Below are 24,887 nucleotides of genomic sequence, written 5' to 3'. Positions count from 1 at the left end.
CTGTGGGGCTGGTCCATAGCTAGTGAAAAGTAATCAAAAATAGCAACAATTCCTTCTACTTTCCTACTCTTGCTTCCTTGAAGGCCCCATTTTCAGGTTAACTTCTCTTTTATTAGCACAGTTGCTCTGTGTGACTTCCTCTAAACATACCCAGAAGTTCACAAGGCTTTTCACAGACAGCAGCACCCCCAAAATCATCCTAGGAAATCTGGAAGTTTCAGTTGCAGGAGATTAAAAGCAGGAAAGAAGCATCAGGTTATGGACAGCTGACAACAAACCTGACCATTCTTAAATTTCTGTACATGGGTCTCTAACAAAAGAATCAGGCTGGTTTTAGAAGGGAATCTTTCAAATTTTCATTTCAGAATAGAAAAATATTCCATTGTAAAATGAAAATGAAAGATTCCACTCTAAGATGAAAACTGTACACAGTGGACATGAGCACTGCCTTTTACACTCACTTCTTGTGCCTAAAATGCTGAAAGGGCTCTGCTTGTAATAACTATGAGCTGTTGTAAGCAGGAAACCCAAAGCTGACTGACAAATTACTTTGGGATATAGCAAGTCATTCATTCCTCTTCCTAAAACAACAATCCGTGTGCTAGGAAAGTCTCTGTGTCCATGCACAGCAGAAATAAATACAAACCTTCTCACAGAGGCACAGAAAATTTACAAGATACTCTCATTCCCCTAAGTAGAATGGAAGAAGAGGGAACAATCATTTCCACTGCACCTTCCACTTTGAGACACAAATGAAAAGAGCAGAATTTGGTTTCAAAACCTGCCAGTGAACTCAGAGTGATGAAAACATTCTTGCTCTCCCCACCAAGTGAGCGTGCTCCCAGGGCTCTGAAGTAGGTTAATCCCATGATTACAGCATTTGCAGAGGTTGGCAATGCTGCTCCAATCTCCTGCTGTACTTAGACACCAAATGAATAAAAATGCCTCTGGTACAAAGGTTAAGTACATTAAAGAAGAGTCATATGAAGCTTTAGCTACACCTCTGTCAGACACTAGAAATAAAAACCTGCAGGATCCAATGGATGCAGATACTCAGTGATTCACTGCTTTTTGCACAATCTTCCCATCCCGAACACCACTGAGGGGGTTTTTTAAAAAGGGAGCACAAAGAGCACCTCCAATCACACAGTGAGTGTTGGGATTCACTGCCCTGGAGTGATCCAGTTCCCTTTCCAAACCTGGGTGTGAAACACCATCACTTGGAGGAATTCCACCACTGCCAATGCAAGCACTGGCTGTGCATTCACTGGGGCAAGGCTGTTCCAGCTGCACTCCACTCCCACATCTAATGGCTGAATTCCAGACTCAAAGCTGAAGATTTCATGAAAGAAAAGTGTTTCCCTCAACAATTCTGACTTAGCAGTCAGAATTACTACTCACTGTTAGGCTTTAGATAAGTAAATGTGTAAATTAATATATCTAAGTAAATGAAATTCTGATGAATAGGAACATTTGCTTATGAAATCTCAGACCTCAAAGCCCATCACACACAGCAGATCAAATGAAGACCCTGCTCCAAATGCTGGCAAAGGAACTTTCACAGGTGATGCACTTAGAATATTTTGTCTTGGTCATAAGCATACTCATGTTTTCTAGACATGAGTCTGGCTGACTAAATACCCATTTTCCAGGGATGCTTAGTTTATATAAACAGCACTGGCAAGAGGGAACTGCTTGTGCTATACACTTACTAATTAAGATAATTCACTTTGGAGTGTAAAAATACTAAAATAATTTTCTTGGGAGAAAACACTCAGTTCCTTCTTTCAAGTCTTTTGTTTTTTTTCTCCTCACAGACCCCTATTTTCAAATCTTTCCACTTGTCAGTTCTGAATAACTTGGTTAAAAAAATGGTATCTAAAAGGTTTTGAGTTTAATGCAGGCCAATAACCTTGAATATTTTAAAGCTTAGAAAGAAGCTTAACCACACATTTCAGCAAGTCTAAAGAGACATAATTTGAAAGGTATTTATAGCTAGTGCCTCTTTATTTTCACATCTTAGGCTTTTAGAACCTTTGCTCTAAACCTAAAGGGGAAATTTTCCCCCTTTGAACTGGGTTACTTCAAATGGAAACTTCATTACTAACCTTAGAGAATTCAGTCTCCTCCAAACATCATCTGCTTTGAAAGAAAAAAGTAAATCAGCTTGTGTTTGGATATAATTAGTGTGAAATGACAGAAACTACAAAATCTGGCCTGCAGAGGTTATGGGGCATTAACAAAAGATGATGTTTTAATAGTTTAGACTTATCTGCTAGAGATAGCCTGTGTGGAACAGAGCAAGAAGAAAACACAGAAAATATAAGGCTGCCTTCACAGGGTTCATCTGATGGTCAGTGAACTCACACGAGCTTCAAGTTACATTTCTGAAGATAACTTCACATTCCTGGAAAAACACATGAAGAGATGCACCTTGGGGTCTTTTCCCCCAGCTCCTTCTCTAACCAGAGCATTCCCCTGTGATCCAGCAGTGGAAAACAACACATATTCCCATATTCATGGCACAAATTTAATAAAAGATAGAAGCCCTCTTTGATAACTTCACTCAAAGGTGCAGCTCTGACTTTCTCACTCTTGTGTTGGCCAACAGTTCCCAATGAGCTTCCTTGTTATGAAATATTCAAAACCAGATTAAATGTCCATAGAACCTCCCTGGAAGCTGAACTGTGAGTAAATGGTGAAAAACTTTTCACAACTTCAAGGCTTCCTATTTCCTCTCTTGTGAACATTTTACTACAAAACTGGACTCCAATACCAACTATCAGGTTACTTGTTAAAAGTGACATCTTTATTTGACAATCTTAATAGGCAACAGGAAATACATTTTCCACTGTGTGTTTATAGAAGTGCTTACTGCACCTTTAAATTTGCACTGATTGCTTCATTACCAATCAAACATTAATCTCCCCTCAAAATTCTTTTTTGTAATTATATTTTGTCTTAAAAACAGAGGAGTTTAATACAAAGACAAGAAGTATTTCATATCAACACACAATAATTTCACATACTAAAAATCCAATATCTGACTGCTCTATGGACATTTAACCCCAAATAATTGGTTCCACCACAAGATTAAAAAAACCCAAACCCAAGCCTCCTCTTTATCTTTTTAATCTTTTCAGTACACCAGCAGTTTATGCATTGAATAGAATATGAGGAATTACTGAGTTAAGAAATTACTGGAGAGAGTTTACTAGGTTTTTAAATATGTGAAATATATATTTACTTTATCTTTATTTGCTTAAATGACCATGTCCCTGAAAATGGTTGTGAGATAATTTAAAAGGAATGGTGAAATTAAGATAAAATCCTAAAGGTTTTCAAATACAATAAAATAAAGGTTCATTGCTTCTATGAGATCTGACTCCAGGATCTTTGTTGCTTTTCTTAAATATGTCTGCATAAAAAAACCCCAGACATGACCCCTTTTTAATTAGCATAAAAGTGATCTTTCAGGTTGGTAGGACTCCTTTCAAGCTATTTTTGAACACCCAGGCTGTGTTTGTTTCACTAAAGTAAATATCTCTCACTGAGTGGGACCACCTACAATTTTCTTGTAGGAAATGAGTTGGCCTAAAAAGAATTATTATTGACTAGCCTTATCCTGGACCTCATTAACACATGCACATGCAGATGAGCTTCAAAGTATGGGCCTTTCCATCATTTTACAGTTAGATAATCTCTAATAAACCTCAGTGTCACTAAAGATTGTTCATCCCCCTCTGCTCTAACCCTGGGATCATGTTAAGCATCTGTATCTTAACCAACTCTCAGTCTCTTCTCATTAGTTCCTCTGGCAAATTAATCCCTCCCAAATCCTGCTCTGACTGCACTCCTCTGAGGGCCTGCACTGATGTCCAGTCATTCACACTATTCATTTTGAACTTATTTCAGAGGTATATATGAAAAGAATTTCTCTGAGATGTAAGGAATTCAGATTTAGACTCCATCAATAGCCACATATCCACATTCAGGATGGGGTGTGATGCAAACAAAGCATCAGCTCCATCCTGATTTCCAAGCAGAGACAGCAGCCCCAAATGGAGCACATTCCCTGACCACTGTCCTTCCATTCACTGAGCAGGACAAAGGTCTCCAGGAAACAGCAAGATGAGCTCAGCTCATTAAAAACTGTATGAAAATGTGTATCCTGAAGGGATGTTAAATGAGGCTTACACTGGCAACTTTGAGGCTCTGCTTCCTTAGAATTTTAGTGCTTAACCTTAGAGCCCCGGCATTTCTTTAATGCAATTAAACTGAGGCATAGATATAATGGATTGCTTTAGTTATAGTCCAGCACAGGGAAAGAAAATAGGCAAGAGAGATAAAGAATTCTGTAGGTAGCTTTCATTTTAATCTCCAGTGTCTCTCGAGCACTGCCATCCTTCTGACACGCTCACCACAGCAGAGGCTGTGTTCTTCCACAGCCAATTTTACTGGCAAGGGCTGCTAACATGATTTTTAAAGAGACATTTCAAATAGGTGCAATTTTTAAAAAGAACTATAAGCCATAAATATATTACACTAGTAAATACAGCAAACACTGAACACTCAAGGTAACCATGTCAATATTAAACTTAAGCCCTGCTTGAGTTCAGAGTACATCCAATTTCCCTGGTGCATTTAATTCACTTTATGTGACTTTGGACATTTGAATTCAATTTAAAACTTAAACAGGCAACACAAGGCTACAAAAAAAAAGAATGGTTCATCCAACTACTACTGGTGTTTTTGCCTTCCACCTAGTTATCAGCAGCTTATTGTGATGTGTGAATATTACCCTCTTATTACTTTCAAGGCAATTTTATATTTAAAATGAAATTAATAGTTAACCTCAAAAGACTGCACTTAATTTCATTTCACTACCTGAATCATCCTTTTCACTACACAATTCTCCCTCTAACTAAACTAAGAGCATAAGAGGTGTAATTATAGATCACAGATTAGCTGTTCAGCATTAGCTGGTGGTAAAGCAGGGTAGACTTTAAAGTTGGCTCCAGAGGAAGCTGCTGCTCCTGTCACTTGTAGAAGAATCTGCTGTGAAATTTAGAAGTCAAGGCTGGAGCTGTCTGTGCTTCTGGGCAACTCTGCAGGATATCTAGAGCCCCTGAAACCACTGGCAGGAGGATATGGGAGAGGAAAAATCCCTCCCAAACCCTGTAGCTCACCATTCAGTTACCCTCAATGGAAGATGCTGGAAACACAATCATATCAATTTCTTTGGCTCCAGTCCCAATGACTTTTGTATCAATGGAGCAACAGCTTGTTTGCTTCCCTGACTGCCCCATCACAAAGAGAGACCACACGTCCTTCCCACCTCTGCTTCAAACTTGATCTACAGGGAGCAAGGACAGGCAGTGCTGGGACTCTGCTGCCAAATGATAATTCACCCTCCTTCTCCTGTTTTTAATGCTGTTTTGCAGCAATGAGTAATGCTGTCTCTGGGAAATGGAAGTGAAAGCTACTCTGTTCTTGTCAGAATAATAATGGATATTGTGCTGGCAACTGTTCTCCTGCACTGCACAACTGCATAAATAAAAGGAATTGGGAAAAGCCAATACTGGAGTAAATAAAGGGGGTAAACTGCTGCTTGCAAATAAGTGATAATTGGGTTTGGTGTTTCAGCCTGGGCAGTGAGAACAGGATAAACACAGCGTCTAAATCAGAAGTGATTTCAACCCCACTGATCCTCATCTGTGGAGAGAGGCTCTGGGGACAGGCTCTGGCTGTTCAGGAGGCTCAAAGCAGAAACATTTTAAGACTTTGAGCGTCTCCACATGAGGTTTTGCAGCCAGAACCAGACTGAAAATGGCCTTTGGCAGCTCTCAGGTTTAGCTCAATACTGGGATATTCCAATACTGGGCTATCAGCTCCCCCCCCACTCTTGCTGCAAGTAGAAGGAAAGATGCCAATGAGCATTAAAGTACATCCCTTTCTTTTTCATACAAAAGACCCCCCCACAAACACATTACTTAGTTAAGCAAGCTAAATATTGTCACACATGCAAAACCAAGCCAATGTAAAAGCAGAGAAATGCTCTCTTTCCTGTCCTTATACCAACACTAGCTATTATCAATGATAATGTTTAGATAAAATAATACAAATAGGATGTCATTATTTCTGAGGACATGTTTATCTCTAATTCACTTTCAAGAGAAGTGTTATGCTTCAGCACATTCACAGAATCACAGAATAAGCTGAGTTGGAAGGGACTCAGAAGGAACATCCACTCTATCACTTGACAACACAAATACATTTTATGTATATATAATATATTACCCTTTTTCTGGAGGACCAATAATGTCCATATTGATCCCATAGACAGAATCATGCATGAGGATCACAGCCACATCTTTTCTTCACCCCTTAGGAGCACAGTGAATGTCTGCCCTGACATATTTATCACAGGAAGTCTGAGCCTATTACTTGGCCACATTCCCTACATATTTCTTTGAGCTCTTTAAGAGGAATATACCACAAGGCATGAATGAAGGGCTTACAATTTCTGTAACAGTATTTCAAAATGGCACCAATTCTGTGGGTGACTTTTTTATTAACCAGAAGTGCTCAGATCTAAATAAACACTTCTAATTCAGGCTACCTAAACACACAAACCAAACCCTGAATGTGTCTGCTAACTTGTACATTCCTTCACAGGTTCTTCTTCACAAGCTGATTAATGAAATTACTGTGATGTCAAAAGGGATAGAGTGAAACGTGCTGGTTAAAGCACAAAATAAGAAAGAGGATCCTCAGATTACACACCAAGCTCTGCCCTGATTTGTGCTGCAATCTTTGCAAAGTAAATGAGAGATCAGCACTGGCTTTTGATGCAAGGATTTAACCACTTCTGAAATCAACTTGCATTTCCCCCATATGTACATAGGTCCAGAAAGCTCATGATTTTCCATAAATTACATACAATTATATAAGATTGGAGGAATTTTCCCAAGTAATATGAAAAAGTATACACTGCAATAATGTGGACACCAATGCTTCTACCTGTTTATTTCAGGGAAAATTGGTGAGCAATTTAATATTGGGATCAAGCTAATATTCCAAATTTACTTGTGTTTGATACCCCTTCAGCAAAATGGGAGCAGTTATCAACACAGCTGATACCTCTAATCTGTATTATACAAGTGAGCAACACTTTATTGCATTTTATGGGAAATTCTGCAAGTAATAATAATGTTGATGAAAAAGGCAAAATATTTCAGAAAATTACAAATGCCCAAATGCACGTAGTGCAACATGCTGACAGAACTGTTATTCATTAATATTTATTGGACAAGAAAATATCTTTGGATGAAGAATGCTACAAAACCATTATCATCACCAACATACTTGTCCCTGCAGAATATTTTTCTGTGATCCATATTAGGAAACTTCTACTTAACCAAACCTCTGGAGGTATTTTAGCTACTAATCTGGATGAATTAGGTCATTCCTGCTCAGTTATTCATTACACAATAGAATTTTCTTCCCTGAGCTCCCTAAAACAAAACTCTCCATTTACAAAAGTTCTAATATGAATTTTGCAATTTTGCTGAGAGTCTTTTCAATGACTGCAAGCAGAGAAAAAGGTTTGCTGAAAATTAATTGATTTGCCTGTTTAGAATTCTACTTCCTTATCAGTCCCACTTTCTGTGCATTTCAGTCAAATCTCAGGGGTAGTTTTAGAGCATAGGAGGATGCAGCCAGAAACAAGGTACAGCACAGGCTGAACAGGATGCACAGGTGATGCTCACAGCAGGTCTCCCATTGCACTGGGGCACAGCAACACCCACCTGTACTTATGGACTGCTACATGACTCAAATCCTCTCTGGAATATGCATTGCATTGAGCTCCTGATTACTACTTTGAACTGAAATGCTTTGATGACTGTTAAATCACTGAGAAATTGTAACAGAAGCTCTCAAGAAACGCTGTTCTTAATGTTCAACAGATTATTGATTCCTCTGCTGAGGAGCAGCCAAGTAACACCAGCCCCAACCTTAGTTTAGGCAGATTTCCCTCAATTAAATACAACAATAAACATCATATCTGCAATAAGAGACAACATCCATCACCCCCAAAGAATCCTTCAATTAACAACCTCAGACCTCCTTTGGTACATGGTATTTAAAACAGAATTCATGAGCTCTCTAATTGATGATAGGTTATTGGATAACCCTTGTTAATTACAGCTACACAATGTCAAAATTAATGATTTTCCCACCCCCTTTCAACTTGAGAATGAATTCATAACTTATATCAACTCACAAAAGACGTGCAATTAATATTGTCAGTAATCATTTCACAAAAGAGATTTGTTAAAGGCAGGCATGTGGACACAATTAGTGTATCAATTAATGTTGCTGTTACTTGATCTATAAATTATTGAAAAACTCATAGCTACTGCAAGGAAACAAAGCAAATCCACTCCCAGTCAATGAAAGAAGCTCCTTTGTTCATTACTCTCTAGATCAAATTTAAATTTTGCTGGATTCCATGAATCTTAGCTACATAATCAGAAAAATAAATGAACCTATACCAATGTGACATCTTGAAATGCCTCATTATGGTGATGATGCTTTAATTGTTGATAATTGATCACAAAGTTTTCAAAAAGAAGTTAATTCATTTAAAAAGTAATCCACCATCCCTATCCAATGCATTAAAAAAGTGATCCACCATCATAGCAGTTATTCATTTGAGCTGAAGTTCCAACCTGGAAACAGAGCTGTAAAAACTGCACCAGGATTTCTGTGTGTCAGCAAAATTGTAACTTTTACATCTATCAGAAACATCCATTCCACTCTGGAGTTTGGCAATGATTAGTGCAAAGACTGGATTCAAATGAGGTCTAAGAAGCCCAAAACAGGATTGAGGTAGCATCAGGCACCTCTGATGGAAACTGACAATGACAAAACATAACCTCGTTTAAAGGCTTCCTATCCCCAAAGGCTTTTAAACTAACTAGGTAGCTCCTGTTTGATCTTAGTCTGACAAGAGTTTTGCTCCTGGGGATGCAAAGGTTTTCCTTTAGATAGTTAGACAGACCCCAGCCTCTCATTAGTGCTTAAAAGACCCAGGAAATAGATGTGACTCTGCCACGGGCCCAATCCGCACGGGAATGATCCTGCAGCCACTGCTTTCCTTTTAATCAGCACTCAGGAGAGATAAAATGGGACAATTAAGCTTTTTGCCATCGTGATCCCAAGAGGATCAGACTCACATCTCCCACCTCCAAGCCAGCAATGCCATGCCATCCTCCCTAGTGTTAAACTCCTCATCTGGCATGAACCAGCTCTCCCTCCTGGAGCATGGCTTGGGCACCTGGATGTCCATCCAGCCTGGACACAGAGCCCAGCTCCAGGCCAGGAGAAGACCTCCAGCTCCAGCAGAGCACGTCCCACTCTCCCTAAATGTCCCATTCCTACTGGCTGGGTGCAGCAATCCCCAGCTTGGCGCCCTGCCTGCCCTGAGCTGCTCCCAGATGCCACGTGCTTCCCACATGCTCTGGAAACCAAATAAACAAGGAAATCTCACCCAAGGAGACCTGAGCATCAACCACCATCATGCTGAGTGCCAACGTGCCCAAGCTCCCCTCTGAATGTGCTTCCATTCTTTACGAGGCCCTGTCACTTTGAAAATTGACTCAGGAGTCTTACAATGGGAATATGATGAGAGATGGAATTGCAGAACCAGCCCAAAGCTTCAAATAGAAAAATTACAGAATTTAAGTGCAAGAGGAAGAGATTAAATCTCTAGGAAAGTCCCTTGGCCTACCCTAAGCAGACACAGATCTGTGCTGAAATTCGGTAGCCTGGCTCAGTTCTATACTGACCTCCCATTTCAATTTTTCTGTTCAGCTAATTTTGCAAGAAGGGATTTTCCCAGGCAGTTATCAGTGTGAATTCAACATCAATGCAAGACATTTCCCCCAGAGAGGTTACTAAATCAATTTTAATTCTGATAGGCTCAAGTAAATGTTTTCAATTTGATTCAATAATCTATACACACTTACAACAAAGCTTTTTCCCCATGTACTACAAGGCAAACATGGTTTGTGCTTCTAACAACTCTGGCTATTAAAAAAACTCTAATTTCCTATCCTGAATGATACAAACACACAATTTTTATCCACTTCTTAATGAACCAGATGACATAAACAAACAAAATAACATCAGAATTTAAGGGCATTAGTTATACCATTAATTCTCTAAACAGTTCTTAAAGAACGCATGACTTCTGGCAAGCTCACCCAAAAAAAGTCCTCAAATTGCATCACCAAAAAAAGTCCTCAAATCGAGCTTTCTAAATCTCCTGAGAATTTTTCACCATTTCCACTTAGAGAGCAACATGAAACCTCTCCAGGATATCTTTTAAAATGTGAGCAAAAAAGATAATTACAATGAAGTTACCAGCAGATATCAGCAAGAGTGGCATGAAGATTTGGGCTGGAGGTGGGGGATGGCAGAAATATAATCTCCTCTAATAACACCTAGTGCACTGTAAGCCTGTAAAGTGGAATGAAGTGCAGGAAGGAGGGCTCTGGAGGTCAGGGTGAAACACTGGTCCTCAAGGGACAAGGAGCTTCACAGCACAGGGAGGAGAAAGTGACAATCTGCAGAGGAAGGGAGGTGCCTGGCTCACTTCTGTTCCCATAATGCTATTTCCAGGTCAGATAAAATTCCAACCCCTCTGCCAGGAGTGTGACCAGGATGCACTTCTAGAGCCCACCCAACCCTGGATCCATCAGATTAATATGGGCTGAATGAAAGGCAAAGTTTGTACCTGGTTTTTCAACAGCCTGCTTTTCAGGTTATCCAGGGTGATAATGTTAACATACAAAATTACAGTCTGATATGATTGTGTAAATATTGAACTTAGCCACAGAACATCAGAGCTCCTCAGCTGTGATTCTGTGCAAACAGCAGCTTTTGAGAAGGTTTTCTATTTAAGCTCTTGACACTACCTCACAAACCAGCTCAGATGACAGTGGAGACACTGCAGAGCTGGCTGTGACCACAAAGCTCGTGGCTGTAAAAACACCATGCCTAAAGAGAAGTGTTCCAAAGGGAACTGCTCTGCATGTGACTCCAGAAAGAGTTTTCTGTGTGTGCCCAGCACATCAAAGAAATATTTGGTCCAATCTTTGCACCAGCATTGTCATTTGCCCCATCTTCAGCACAAATCAAACTATTTCCCTGTCACCCAAAAGTCAGCAGTCTATGCAACAGAGCCTAAAGGCAGTAATATGAAATCCTAAAGAAACTTCAGCCACACATTCCACCCTTCTGGCAGGGAGTTAGTCCATCCCAGCAGCAAGACTCTGCATTCACACTCACTAAATATCATCAGACTCCTCCTGGACTCTTTTTCCAACCTGTCCAGGTTATTAAATTGTTAACTAATGACATCACAGTGGCTTTAACTCAAGGTAGGCACTATTACCACAAGTGTAGAAGTCACTGCTTTCTTTTTGGCCATTGTACATCAGTAAGAAAAGCTGCTCACATTTACCTGACAATTTATGCTGCTTCATATCCACACACCTTACAAATCCCAGGAATTAAGCTTTGTTTTATTTCAACACTCCAAATAATAAACATCACCTTACTGGATGTTTATGCAGATGAAGAGAACTAAAGATTTAGCTGACTCTACACAGAAGATTTAGGCTGAGATCAGGAAAGAACCCAGTCCCATGTTCCATCTCCACACTAATCCTCATCCCCTCAGAGTCACCCCAGACTTCCAGAGGGGGATACAAACGTGGGACAGACATTCCATGCAGTGCTGAGATCTGCAGAAAGCAGGAGAGCTACCAAAACAGTGGATAATACAGCAAAAGAGACCTGCCCCTGCTCAGGATGGAGAGGGATGCATGGCTCCTCCAGAAGTGCAACAAAACACTGAGCTGAAAAAATAAAAAAACACCAGAGTTGAAATTTCTGTTTATACAGCAAAGACTGATTTCTTGGGAATACTCAGTTCCATTGCATAATCAAACTCATTGATTAGCAACATAAAAAACTTCATGTTAGCACTTGCTACCTGCCACTGCTCACAGTTAATGAACTTGGGAAAAAAAAGGGAAAAAAAAATCCCTGTTTTTCACGTGTCCATCACTCCCACTATAGAGAGGAGAGCTCCTTTGTTGGAACACAGGGAAGTGCATACAACTCAATGACAAGTAAATGAGCACACCAAGTTTCTTTTGACTCTGGTTCTGTGGGATTTGAATAGCACACAGTGTGTGCATTGTGTACCTTGTCTGTGTGAAGCATTCACTGCCCCAGCCCTGGGATGGCTGATGGCATGGATGCACTCAGACTGCACAGACAGCACTGAGCCAGAACAACCCTGGGATGTGCCACTGCCATTCCCTGTCCCTTCCAGCTCTCCAGACACTCACAGCACTGCCATACAATATATTTTATACTCCCCCTCAGCATTGAAAGTAATTTCAGAATTTCCATTTGGGGGACAGAATCAGATTTTGGGCAGAGAAGTGTTCAGCTATTGTGATTTATGGAAATGTTTTTACAAGTTGGATGCTGAATATTTTATTAGCATAAACATTGAGTTCCTAAAAGAGTTGTTTGCTGGTTTCAAAAGTTTCAGCCTCCAGCAGAAGAAATAAGATAGGAGACACACATCAAAAAGATGTTATCCATATTGCAAAGAAATGACATTTTTTAATTTCCTGCCTGCCCCCAAAAACTGAATGATCATACAACCAAACCACTTTAACTTTATTTGCCTTAAACATCTTAGATCACATTCTCATTTACATCAAAGTTCCCCTTTTCTTGCCTTTCCCAACTGGAGCTTTTTTATCTTAAATGAATCATTTTTGATTTGTGAGTGTAGGCCTAGAGCAGTCAGAAGGTTTTTAAACCATCTTCCTGAACAAACACTTGAAATTTTTTAATTGCTGTGCTTTCTGCAAACTCTAGGATAAAGATTTCTGATACAAAAGCCAAAGGGAATACAAGGCCTTAGTAAATGTTTTGGCAGAATTGCTGCAGTAAATGGTATTGCTGCCCAGCAGTTCAAGTTTACTATGAGTAAAACTTACATGATACATTACAAAGTTGCATTATATATGAGTAAAATTGCATTATACATATATAAGCAAAGATGAGGGGTTTTTTTTTGTCTTAGGAAAATGAAAAAACCCTCAGAAGTAAATGGCTAAAAGGCACCTCCACAGAAAGAAAGAGAATTACGAATTCTAGAGCTCACATGAAAGTTCAAATCTTGCTGTGTTGAGTATTAAAACTATTCAGTATGATTATTTTCTGGTTTTACTTTTTTTATTTGAGTAATTCATATTAAATCTGTTTTCAATCTCAGTTTCATGTGTATGTTAAAAAAAAATAACCAATATGGCAACACAGATCAGCAAGAACTTCCACTACAATTTAACAAATTAAGGTCTTGTGCTCCAAGTTCATCAGCACTTAAAACCATAAGCAATAAAAGTGCTAATAAAAATGTAAGGAGAAAAATCCCCACTAAAAATCTTTAAGCAAGGAGAAGCTCCAAATTCATCTGGTCCCATTTCTCACACTTACCACTCCAAAGAACTGCTCTACAGTCTGAGGCAAAATTGTAAATACAAATATGAACTAAACAACCATGCATTTCTCCACAGCTTCTCCTTAATTTTGACTTTTCTTCTTCTTCATTTATATTTATCTATACCAGATTAATTAATCTCTCCACAAACTGCTACTGAGTTCTCTAACTTGACAAAGAGTCAGTAAAATTCAAACTCCAGGAACAGAAAGTGCATTTGAGCTCTGGTTAGTTCAAAACAAATCAGAAAAGCAATTAGAAGAAAACGTATTTATCAGCAGAGAAAAAGAAAAGCGATCTTTTGTTGAGTAATTTTAAAAACATTATTTCTCTTTGTGAACCATAAATAATATGCAAATTTTTTCTCATATTTCAAAAGGATATAATTTTTTTATGTCATAGAATCAAACCCCATATTTCTGTAGCAGACTTCCAGTGAGCTTAACAAATCCCACTTTCACTGAGCACACAGATAACAGAAGAGCCACAGATGTGCCAAAGGTGGCTGATGTAGGAGCTGATTAAAGTACAAAACACACACAAATAAAGAGAAATGAGTCCCTACCTTTCTTTTTGGAGTCTTTCTTTGTGCTGGTTTTAACAGCCACTTGAAGTTCTGTCTCAGTTGACATCCTATATCCTTAGTCCTCTTCACACAGATCCAGGATCTCGGTCAGGCTCATTTAGAACGTCTCTCCAAGAGAATAATTTAGCCTTTCAGATACTATAACCCAAACAGTTCATCTCATTCACTCCCTTCGAGTGCTGTTAGGGAAGGAAACAAAAAGGAACAGTCATTTTCTGGGTTTAAAACATGAAAGGAAAATAAAAAAGCCAAACCATCGCAAAGGAGAAACACATGAAGTTCTCCATCTATTGAGCCAGTGGTCCATGATTTTAGATGCTTAAGCATAATTATCTGTGACTACCTCAAACATCTGTATTTGAGGTGTTTTGGCATAGCCAAGATGCCTTCACAGCCTAGAGACACTGCTCAGGGTTAGAGAAGAGCAGCACTTCTGGACCAGCAGTTGGAGGAGAGACACCACAATGCAGGAAGTAGCTGGAAATGTCACCAAAACCAAAAAAATCTGCAAGGACTCAATTCTTAAATGCACCAATTCCATATTGCCAGTGAGTAAGTACAGATTTTTACTCCTCCAGTTCTCTTTCAGTGCTCTCATTCTTCTACTTGAACAAAGACAAATGAAAAATGTATTCATTGCTCATGCTGAGAACATCATACTTTGCCACTCCTCTTGCTTATGATAATGTTTCCAGTATAAAAGACTCTGTCTCCACACAAACAAAGCTGTAATTTTAACACCCATCTAGTAATCTTTCTCGTACAGATCTCTGAAAACAGTTAACTAAACCCATGAAATATAAATGGGATAGGTGCAAAAAGATAACATCTAGAGGGAGAACATTTAGGGAGAAAGCTGTGTATTTCTTGGGGACAAAAATGCACCAGGTGTGAACCCAGAGCAGGAATGTGCTGGAGCAGGATGAGGGAGGCAGGACTGGGGATGTCAGGGCTCTGGAGGCAAAGAAAACACAAAGAATAAACATCTAAGCCAAAAAGAACCCATTGCTCCAGTTCTCACTGCTGGTCCTTCCTGCTTTGAGGGATGAACCACTTACTCCAGCCAGTCTGTTGAGGGCAGAGGACCAGACTGTCCTGAAGCCATTTGTCAGGATGTTCCCTCACCAAATGCATCTTCTTACTGCCCTTTCTTTTGTGAGAAAGTTCTCATTATTAGCACAATTACAGAGAAGTCCATCTGGCCTGTTGGAACAGCTGCCCACTTATTAAATAAGCATTTAATAAAGATATTAACCCAGCATATCAGCTGGTTAGATGGCCAGAGATTAACTGCAGTTAGAGTTATTTACTAATGTCCCTTCTTTGTCATTTAAGAAAGTAACAGACTGCAAACACTGGAATAATTTTGACACTTTAAATCACTTTTCACAGTAAGGGCTGTGAAGCCACCAGTACTTTCAAATCCAGGCTCTTTTAACATTTTAAAATGCTTCAGTAACATTACACTGCCATGCACCGTCTGAAGTGATTTAATATTGCTGAAGTGTGTCAGGGGCTTTCTTTAATAAGCTCTTCAAATCTGTCTGTGTATTATAGAATATTCAAAGATAGCTTTTCAAAATCTGCTGAACTGATTTTGAAATACAAAATTCCCTGTTCCCCCCTCTGTGGAATCTGAATAAGCACTGCATGGTAAAAAAAAGGAGAAAAAAAAAAATAAAGCAAGGCACAAATTGAAGTTGCAGCGCTTGCTGAACACACCTGCTTGGTGTTACAGACCTGAATAAACCAACAGCATCTCGATGAATCTTCTCAGCTGAGAAAGGAGTAGGAAAGGACAAAGCAAAGGCTGGTCAGGGAGGGAAAAGGACTAACAGCTCCCAAAGTGAGGCTTCCAGGACCCAAGCTCTCTCTGGCCAGGTCCATGGACAGGGAGATGCCTCTCCCCAAGCACAGCTGCTGGAGCAGGGCTGGGGGGAACGCTCTCACCCTCCTCACTCACGCTTCAAATCCCCCCACGAGCAGGGAGAGGAGCTCTGAGCAGAACAGATGTCCCTCACAACCCCCATCTCCTTCCCCTCCCCCTGCCTGCAACCCAATTTAATAATATTTAGTTTTACAGCACAGTAGGGATGCATCAGCCTTTACAGCTCAATGGCACTTACTTAAAGCATCTCTCGAGTCACAGCTGGATTGACAGTTTATTTTTCGAGAATTTGGATTTATATTTACCCAAAGGTTAACTGCATAACTCTACAAGGAGCACTAACATGAGCCACTTCACAAAAGGGAAATATAATTTATAATAGGTCCACTTATTAAAAAAATAAATTAAAAATAAATACCAAATACCCCTGGGGTCTGTAGTTAAGCAAGTTTTAATGTCTTAGAAGGCCATTGTGGCTACAAAGCATCAGGAATGTCATCTCCTGTTGTCAGCTATTTCCAACAGGACAGCTGAAATAGCAGCATCTGAATGGCACTGAATATTTTAAAGTAACAACATATGACTGCTATCTCATCTGAAACTCTCCAGAAAAGCTATATCCCCTCGAGGCTATCCCACTGAGTTATATTTTTTAAAATAAATGCATGTCTGTTTTTGGACAGGTTCACATATTGATTTACTTTCAAACCTAATCAGGTCATACTCTCACAGGCTCATAGATCCTTGAATAAAGTAATAGGTGTCTTTGTAAAGGAGCACATAAACATCTGTCAGACACCAGCCATAGTTCAAACTGAATTTGCTATCGAGACAATTCCTCCAAAAGTACAGGTCTTTATGCAAGCCACATTAGTAAACTTTCATGCACTGTCCATATTTCAGCCGTTTATTACCCAGATGAGAATGGCAGTCAATCTGCTCCTCACCGCAACAGCTTTCATTGTCTCCTCCAATCTAGGTCACCGTTGTTAAATACCACAGCCTCCCAACTGTGGGAAGTAGTGCAGCATGTGTTTTATCAATGAGATGCTATTTGCTTTGATCAGGTCTGCCACGTTTCTCTCCCCTCTCTAAAGACAAAATTTTGTTAGCTGTGTTTTCCAAAAAGGAAAAATAAATAAAATTAAAAATTCCATTGTCTTACACATATCCATCCACTCTAAAAATCTCCTTGTGTGCCTTGCTACTGCTCCAGCTATTGCAATGTTATATGCATGCCTCAGCTTTTCCTAAAGAGGATTCTGAGCTCTTCATTTTAACAAAATACTGACATTTTCCGTGGCCTTATTAAGTGGCTACAGCAGGAACACAATCAGAGCATTCTGGAATTAACTGGCTCTTAATTCCAGAAGTTCTTAAGCCTGTGTTCTCTATTACTCCTACGCCAGCACAAAACCTAAAGCCTTAGCAAAGAAATACTTCTGTAAATTCACTTTGCAGTTGGGATTAACACAGGTTGGACCCTTTATGCATGGGGAAATGAGTCCCAAGCTCCACTCGCCTCCCCCACACGCCTGTGGAACAACAATTTCTGTCAAATCATTTGTCTTTTCAACCACGCTTCAGTGAGCTCATGCAGGGGTTATTAGGAGACTTCCCTTGGCCCAAGTTATGAAGGAGGTCAGACAAGATGATCATAATACTTCCCCTCTGGCTTTCAAATACATGAATTAATTAATTTTCTTCGGGACTTCAAAACTTAAGAAGTTCCCTCCCCTGGAACCACTCTCCATCTGCTTATATAAAAGAAAAGCAGTCTTAGAAAGGATTTGTAACTAAGCCCTGGCATTCCCTTGGTATTTAACTTCTCCACAGCCACAAAGTGGGATTTTACAAGAGGATGGTACCTCCCAAACACTGGTTTGACAAAACTAAAGCTGTGCTCCCATCCTTAGCTCCTGCTTTTATGTCTCTGGAGTCCTACAATTAATTTTTTCTCCTCCAAAGCTCCCAGCATAATCATGTTGATGCCCACGGTTTTACAAGTGTTAAGCAAAGCCCAAACATACTAAAAGGGTAAAATGTAAATCAAAATAGAAGTGAAAAGTGCTGTGATCCTGGAAAACTAAAACCAGTTCAAGTGTGAGGGTCTGCAATCCTGGGAGAAAATGTTACTCATCCATTTCCCACCTGCCCTCAGAGCCCAATACAGAGAACAGCAGTGGGACCACACACAAACAGACCATGGAAAACCCATCCTTGCCACCAGTGCTCTTAGTACCCTCCAGGGAGAGGGGCCAGGAAATCCTCTGGAGCTGCTCACACTGTTTTGTACTCATCAGCTCATTTCCCCAATGGTCAGGGCAGGAGAACACCAGAGGATTCATCTGTCACAGCAGGCACTGCACTAATTCCAAGCAGGAACCCAAGGGACTGATCCAAAACCCACTGATACACTGCAGCTAACAAGGCCTGCAAGTAAGGACCAGAAAAGGAGCAAGCTGAGGTAAGAGAGAGATTAAGACACTGACAGAGAGGAGAAAATGAGGAGGAAACAAAAGCAAACAGGAGAGTTGTCGGTGAGACTTCATTACAGCAAATTAAAGTGTTTAACAGGACTGCACTGAAATTGTGACTGCCCTGCCACAGAAAACAGCCCCTGTTGGATTGTTCACGGGTCTGTCCCTCCCCTCTGTTTTGCCATTTGCCCCAGAACAGCAGAATGCACTGCTTCCAGTGACAAAGCCAAAGGAGTCTCCTTTGTGGCACTCCATGCCAGCACTGCCTTTTCCTGCCATTCCTTTACTGGTGTTTCTGCAGCCTGTAAAGCTGAAAGGAATTTTACTGTTGACATGCACAAACTGAGATACTACACAAACATTTATTCCCCTACAAACCCTCCCCTGGAACCCAGCACCCTTCACCTCCCACTCAATCCCTAAATTAGACAGCTTTTTAAGACTCACAGCTGCCTCCAGATTTCATGTTTAGTTTTGTTTGCTCTAAAATGAGCGTTTATTTCCCTCCACTCCTGATTTTCTATATATTATTAGAAAGGAAGGAGTTTTATGTCCTTTATGCAGTTTTCTGTTCTATGTCTGTAGTGTCTTCCAGAAGAACATTGCCAAATAACCCTTTCTAATTCATCCAATATCAGAAAAATACCTAGTACTCCAACCATAGCATTTAATTTCCCTTAGTATTTAATTGCTGTAGTTGACTGTATTCATAAAATACTTCTCTTATCTCCTGAAAACAAGAAGCTCTTTTTTTAACAAAATTCTACATGTAACTTAGGCTAATAACACATTTTATTAAGTTTACTGTGGTTTAAACTATGCTTCATTTTGCTGTCTCTAGGGCATCTTTCAGGCATGTTACCCAGCTCCTCAGATGGGGTAAACAGCACCACTGAAGCTGATTCACCACTGAAGAGCATCTTGGCAAAAAAAAATGACCTATAAAATATTTCTAAAGTAAGATTTTTATTAGTATTCCAACGATGGCAGGAATAATTACTGAAATTCCTCCTGGAAATCACTCCATGTCGGGGTGAATACTGCACTCCACTCCACCAATTATTCACCAGAAGTGCTGTGAATTTTCTACTCACAGAAAATGCTGACCGGATTAAAAAGAAGCTTTTCAAAGGCATGAATTGATTTCATCAACATTTTTAATGGCAAATTACTAACATTTCATTTTAATATTCCAATTTCTAGTTTCTATTATACAGGGCAGCACTCATGCAACAAAGGCAAAATAGAAGACATGGACTTGCTTTAAAGGATTTTTGAAATATTAAAGGTATCTCATTTGATTCAGGAAAACCACATCTCCTCTGCCCATGGAGCAGGGAATGCAACTCCAGCCCAGAGAGCTGAAAACCAGGAACAATCCCAGTGTGCTGGGGTATAGATACAGCACTCACCATTCCTTTAAATGCACTTTCTGACTCAAAACTCCACTCAGAGTGCTTTTGTAAGCTTTAGCAGGGTATCACATCAAAAAGGAGCAGGCTTAAAAACTCCACCTCATTCCTCTGATACCACATGTCAGATAACAGAGGAAATCATTCAGATGGGACTAGAGATTGCTCAGTGAAACTGAATTACCTAATGCTTTTCCCCTAGGAACTGCTCTACTCCAAGACTTCACTACTCCCAGATTCCCACACTGCTGACCCTGGAGCAGAAAAGAGAAGGAATTTCTGATCATACTGTGCAAGAACAAACAAGAAACCAAAGTCACAACTACTCCAGGCACAGGCACAGCCTGGCTGTGACCCGAGCCCCAGCAGCAGAAACTGCCTCACCTCCACTCCAGTCAATAAAGTCACACCAGCACAAAATCAATGGCCTTGCATTTGACTCATATTGGCTAACTGCATTGATTTCAATGGAGCTGGAGTTACACCAATTTCATGCTGGTGTATCTGCATTAATGTCAGAGAAGTTATGCCAGCATGACTGATGTAAACAACAGCAGACAAACCAACCCCTCCACGGCTAAAATTCAGTGTCATTAACTCCAAAGCCACGAGAAAATGCAGATCTGTACATTACCCAAGCAGGGCCTTTGGAATTTATTTTTGCAAAGCAGAAGAAGAGCTCTTTTGTGATCCTCTCGACACCAAAGAAACAGGGACTGAGAAGGCAAAGAGGACAAAGTACACAGTTGGGATCACAGTATTCTGTAATTAGAGCTGTTAAATGATTACTAAAGTGCAGTGGTGCAATCATCACACCAGAGGAAAGGGGGAAGTGTGCAGTCAGGAGCATCACCAGGGAGAAGGTAAAAGCAATGTCAGACACCACGTTTCATATTGGAATGCAAATTCTTCACAATCAGAATCTGTGTCTTCTAATTGGGAGAAAAGGTTATGGAATTAAACATCTTGCATCCTGGACAGCTCAGCATGTTTGGAGTGGCACAGTAAGTTGAAGAAATTGTGTTCATCTCCTGTCCTTCACAGAACTATCTTGATTCAGCTCTGTTTTTTGTTCAATTTCAGAATATTTCAAGTGAGACTGAACTGAAACTCACCTTCTTATTCCTTTTAAATAAAATAGCAGCACTATAACTTAAGCTGTGCTTTGAAATCTGAGGTAAAGTTTGGAGTGATGCCTTACACTGACCTTAAAGGATGTGAATTTTGCACCAGCTTTTCCAGGTCCCTTTGAGATTGGTTCAGCCACAAGAGTTGACCTGTACATTGTGCCCTTCCATTCTCTGAAACTTCCTGACACTACAGCAAAGCAAAGCAAACCCTCCAAAGGCCAACAATGACAAAAAGCCCCTCTTGCCAGCATCTTTGTTCTCTGTTATTTTTCAACACTCAGCCCTTGTTCCCTTGACTGTTAAGTATTAGGAAAACTGATCAAAGGAATTCACCACCTTGCTGGAAATGGACTTTTGCTTTATTACACCAAACTCAACCACCTGACTCCTACCAAAGTTCACTGTCTAGCACAGCAAAGGGAAAAAGCAAGAGGCTTCTGGGACTGTATGAATTCACACAAACAGGCAATAATAATTTTTACATTCATGTTCACAACTGAATATCAGCATTTTGAACTGTCAAGTGGCTTTCCAGTACCTGAAGGGAACCCACAAGGAAGACTTGTCACAGGGACATTTAGTGACAGGACAAGGGGGAACAGCTTCAAACTGACAGAGAGTTGGTTTAGAGCAGAGATTTGGAAGAAATTCTTCCCTGTGAGGGTGGTGAGGCCCTGGCTCAGGTTGCCCACAGAAGCTGTGACTGCCCCATCCCTGGAAGTGTCTCAGGCCAGGCTGGACAGGGCTTGGAGAAACCTGGGATAGTGAGAGGTGGCCCTGCCCATGGCAGGGGGTTAAAACTCAATGAGCTTTAAAGTCCCTTCCAAACCAGGGCATTCTGTGATTCTCTGATGAGTCTTAGCTGCAGGATTACTTTTGACCATTCTATTTGAATAGTTCAGTCTTCAAACCACTTCAATCCCACAGGACTGCTGGGATGAACAGCAGGCAGGATCCTGCATGATACCAAACAGAACTATCTGAGGACGGCTGCTAGATTTTCCTGGAGAAATTTCAAATAAATACTTTCCTTGGAATCACTTATCTGTTCTCGTCTCATTTCTATCTAATTAGGTTATAGGCTGCTCCACAAATGCCTCTGCTTTCTATCAGTAGGAGTATTAACCATTTTCAGAGGGAAGAAGCTTCTTCCCTAAAAAGTTTCCATGCATTTTCTGGTTAGAGGTAAGATTCAGCAGCATTTCTGAATAGTAGCAGACAGTGCTCTTCCCACAGCTGGAAAACCTACTAAAAGAAAAAACAAATCCACATGGCTATCTAACCCTTGGAACTGTGTGGGCCAGGTGTTGTTTGCTGTATCATAATCCCATACAGAGAGACATCCATAGAGGGTCCCCACTGTGACATATCCAGGTGTACATGACCACCTCACACCCCCTAACAGGATGAAAGCCCAGCTGATCAGGTTTGAGACTGCAAAAGGAATCACTTCCAGGAAAAGGAACCACCAAACCACTGCCAGGCTAACATGTCAGAGGGGAAAAAAATAGAAAGGCTTTGATTATTCAGATGGGGAACTCTTAAGCAGTTAAATGAGTGCAAGGATCTGCATGAGTGGTAACAAATCAGAAAATAATGCTTATATTTGAAATATTTTAAAAAATCACCATGCAGCATGCAGTGAGGAACTGTTCACCTTCTACTGTCATGCTACAGTTTATTCTCTCTTGGAAGCAATTACAGGACAAATGCCAAGCTACAGAAGGTATTTTTCCAGCAGCAGCATCTGGCTTCTTGGCAGACTCCTCAGGCAATTTTATTGGAAGCTTTAGAGATGCTGTTGGGTCAGTCCTGGTTATATTGCTTCAGAACTGTCTGGCAGATTCCTCTTCCTAGATGTCATAATCCTTCTGATTTACCTTGAAGGAATTAGCACACTTTTATCCATTTCAAGAACAGTTGACCTGCAAGGCATTTCAGGGCTGCCTACTGAGACACAGTAAAAGTCACTGGTGTAAATCTGTGTGCCTTTGAACCAGCAGAATTTCAGCACCAAGTGCCTGATGTATCATCAAGGAAACAAGGAAGCCATGCAAACATTCTGTGTGTGTGTGTTACCAGTAAATCGAGTGCACTCTTTATGATTAAAAGAAAAAACCACAAGATGCATGAAAGATTAACCAGTTAAAAAAAAAAAAAAAAAAGAAAAAAGGTAGGAATCTGCTCCTTCCAACTCCTCCATAAAGGGCAGGAGGGGCTGGTGGAAGGGAAGACAGAGATTTGCTCTGCTCCCCCCATATCCATCCCTTCCCCCTTGCCAGCCCCAGCTAAGATCTGCATTATTCTGCAGCTGTGATCATGATTAATCCTCATCCAGAAGGATGAAAGACAGGATGCTGGTTCTGCCCGCCCTCTCTGCCTACCAACAAAATCAAGTCCACAACAGAAAGGCTTTCTGTCAGTTTGGGGCTGTCCTCTGGAATTCCCACAGAGAAAAGGGACAGAACGTTATACAAAGTGAATTTATAGTCCATACCACAGGTGGGACCTTCCTACTTATAGAGGCTTTTGTGCAAGCATTTACATGAAATATACTATACTAAAAAAAAGCAGATGTGCTCATTAGTACTACTTGTTTTTTAAAGGCATTCCCAGATGTGTTTGGATGATTTTTTTTTTCAGAGAGGTTTCAGAAGCTCCCACAAAACCCTGTACCAGGTTATTTTCTAGGAAAAAGAGTCCTAATGCCCAAAGGTAAATACTAAAGGAGCAAGTAATGTTCTCTATAATTTAATAAAGGACTACAGATCTTGGATTTTCAGTAACAGGAGTATTCACTGAGCAGCCTAAGAGCAGACTGACAGCACTAAAGAAGATACACATATCCAGGTCAAACAAAAAGCCAAACAGAGCTCTGTCATCAGCCCAGTGCAAATAAATCCAACCAGACACAGACTTCAGACTTGGCTGATGTGAATTGACTAACAGAATTCCATTTTAGGCAGGGAAAAACATGTTCTGATTGTGAGCCAGCAGTGCTCACAAGTTTTAAGTGTAGGTATCACTAGAGCCAGGTGAACCATGAACTAATCTGAATTTTATCCATATCAAAGATTTGTCCTGTCCAGAAATTACCTTCCAAGATTTAAACCTTTAAAGTATTCACTCTCATTACTGCCTACACCTTTTGGACATTGCAATTCATTAATTAAAATTTCTGCAGAATCACAGTACTCATCGAGAAGGCAGCCTGGGCTTTAAAATGCTGTGCTGTGGCACACACTGAAAAAATCAATTATTTAGGCTCCAGTACATGAACAGAAGTCACTGGCACAGTAGAAACTAAGCCATATTTTAGGTGAGTTGTAGCACAGATTCCCTTGTTTACCAGCTGGTTCCTCTGAAGTGCTGAGCAGTCTCCATGATCAGGTGAACATTTGGATACACTGTAAAAGCTGAATTTCCAGCGATGCCCTAGATTTCACTGACTACACAAAAGAGATGAAAGCTGCACATAGAGGCAAACAGAAGGTTTCCTGGATGCAGCAAAGATCTAAAATATTTTCATGAATTGCCTTTGATTCTACAGTCTCAACAAGGCCTGTAAACTGAGAGAGTGAACAGGAATAACCATCAAATGGGTGCACTTCAGTACAGCAAAGAAAATCAATTAAAAAACAGAAGTAAAATGTTGCTCTCCCTTGTACACTGCTCTCCTGAAACACCTGGCACACCTAAAGCAATGTACATTACATTCAGGGCTAATATACCCTGATCTGAATTAAGCCCTTGCTGTAATGAGAAACAGTTGTTTTGCCAGGCGAGCTTAAAGC

At 40.3% G+C, this 24,887-nt stretch overlaps 1 protein-coding gene across 9 annotated transcripts in view; it reads right to left on the bottom strand.

Annotated features, from left to right (window-relative positions):
• Nucleotides 1-24,887, bottom strand: part of DAB1 (DAB adaptor protein 1) — a 211,223-nt gene that overhangs the window by 88,530 nt on the left and 97,806 nt on the right. For 8 of the 9 annotated variants that reach the window (XM_050977576.1, XM_050977577.1, XM_050977582.1 and 5 more), the window contains one exon: nt 14,163-14,362. In XM_050977576.1, the coding sequence (XP_050833533.1) occupies nt 14,163-14,229 (67 nt within the window). In that variant the 5' untranslated portion in view covers nt 14,230-14,362. Of the gene's footprint in view, nt 1-14,162; nt 14,363-20,597; nt 20,694-24,887 lie in introns of those variants that run through there. The other variant, XM_018912503.3, reaches the window with a different exon arrangement.

The sequence above is a fragment of the Serinus canaria genome, chromosome 8 (assembly GCF_022539315.1).
Source record: "Serinus canaria isolate serCan28SL12 chromosome 8, serCan2020, whole genome shotgun sequence".
In the NCBI taxonomy this organism is placed as follows: Eukaryota; Metazoa; Chordata; class Aves; order Passeriformes; family Fringillidae; genus Serinus; species Serinus canaria.
Note: the sequence above shows the minus strand (reverse complement) of the source record. Positions and strands in the feature narration are given on the sequence as shown.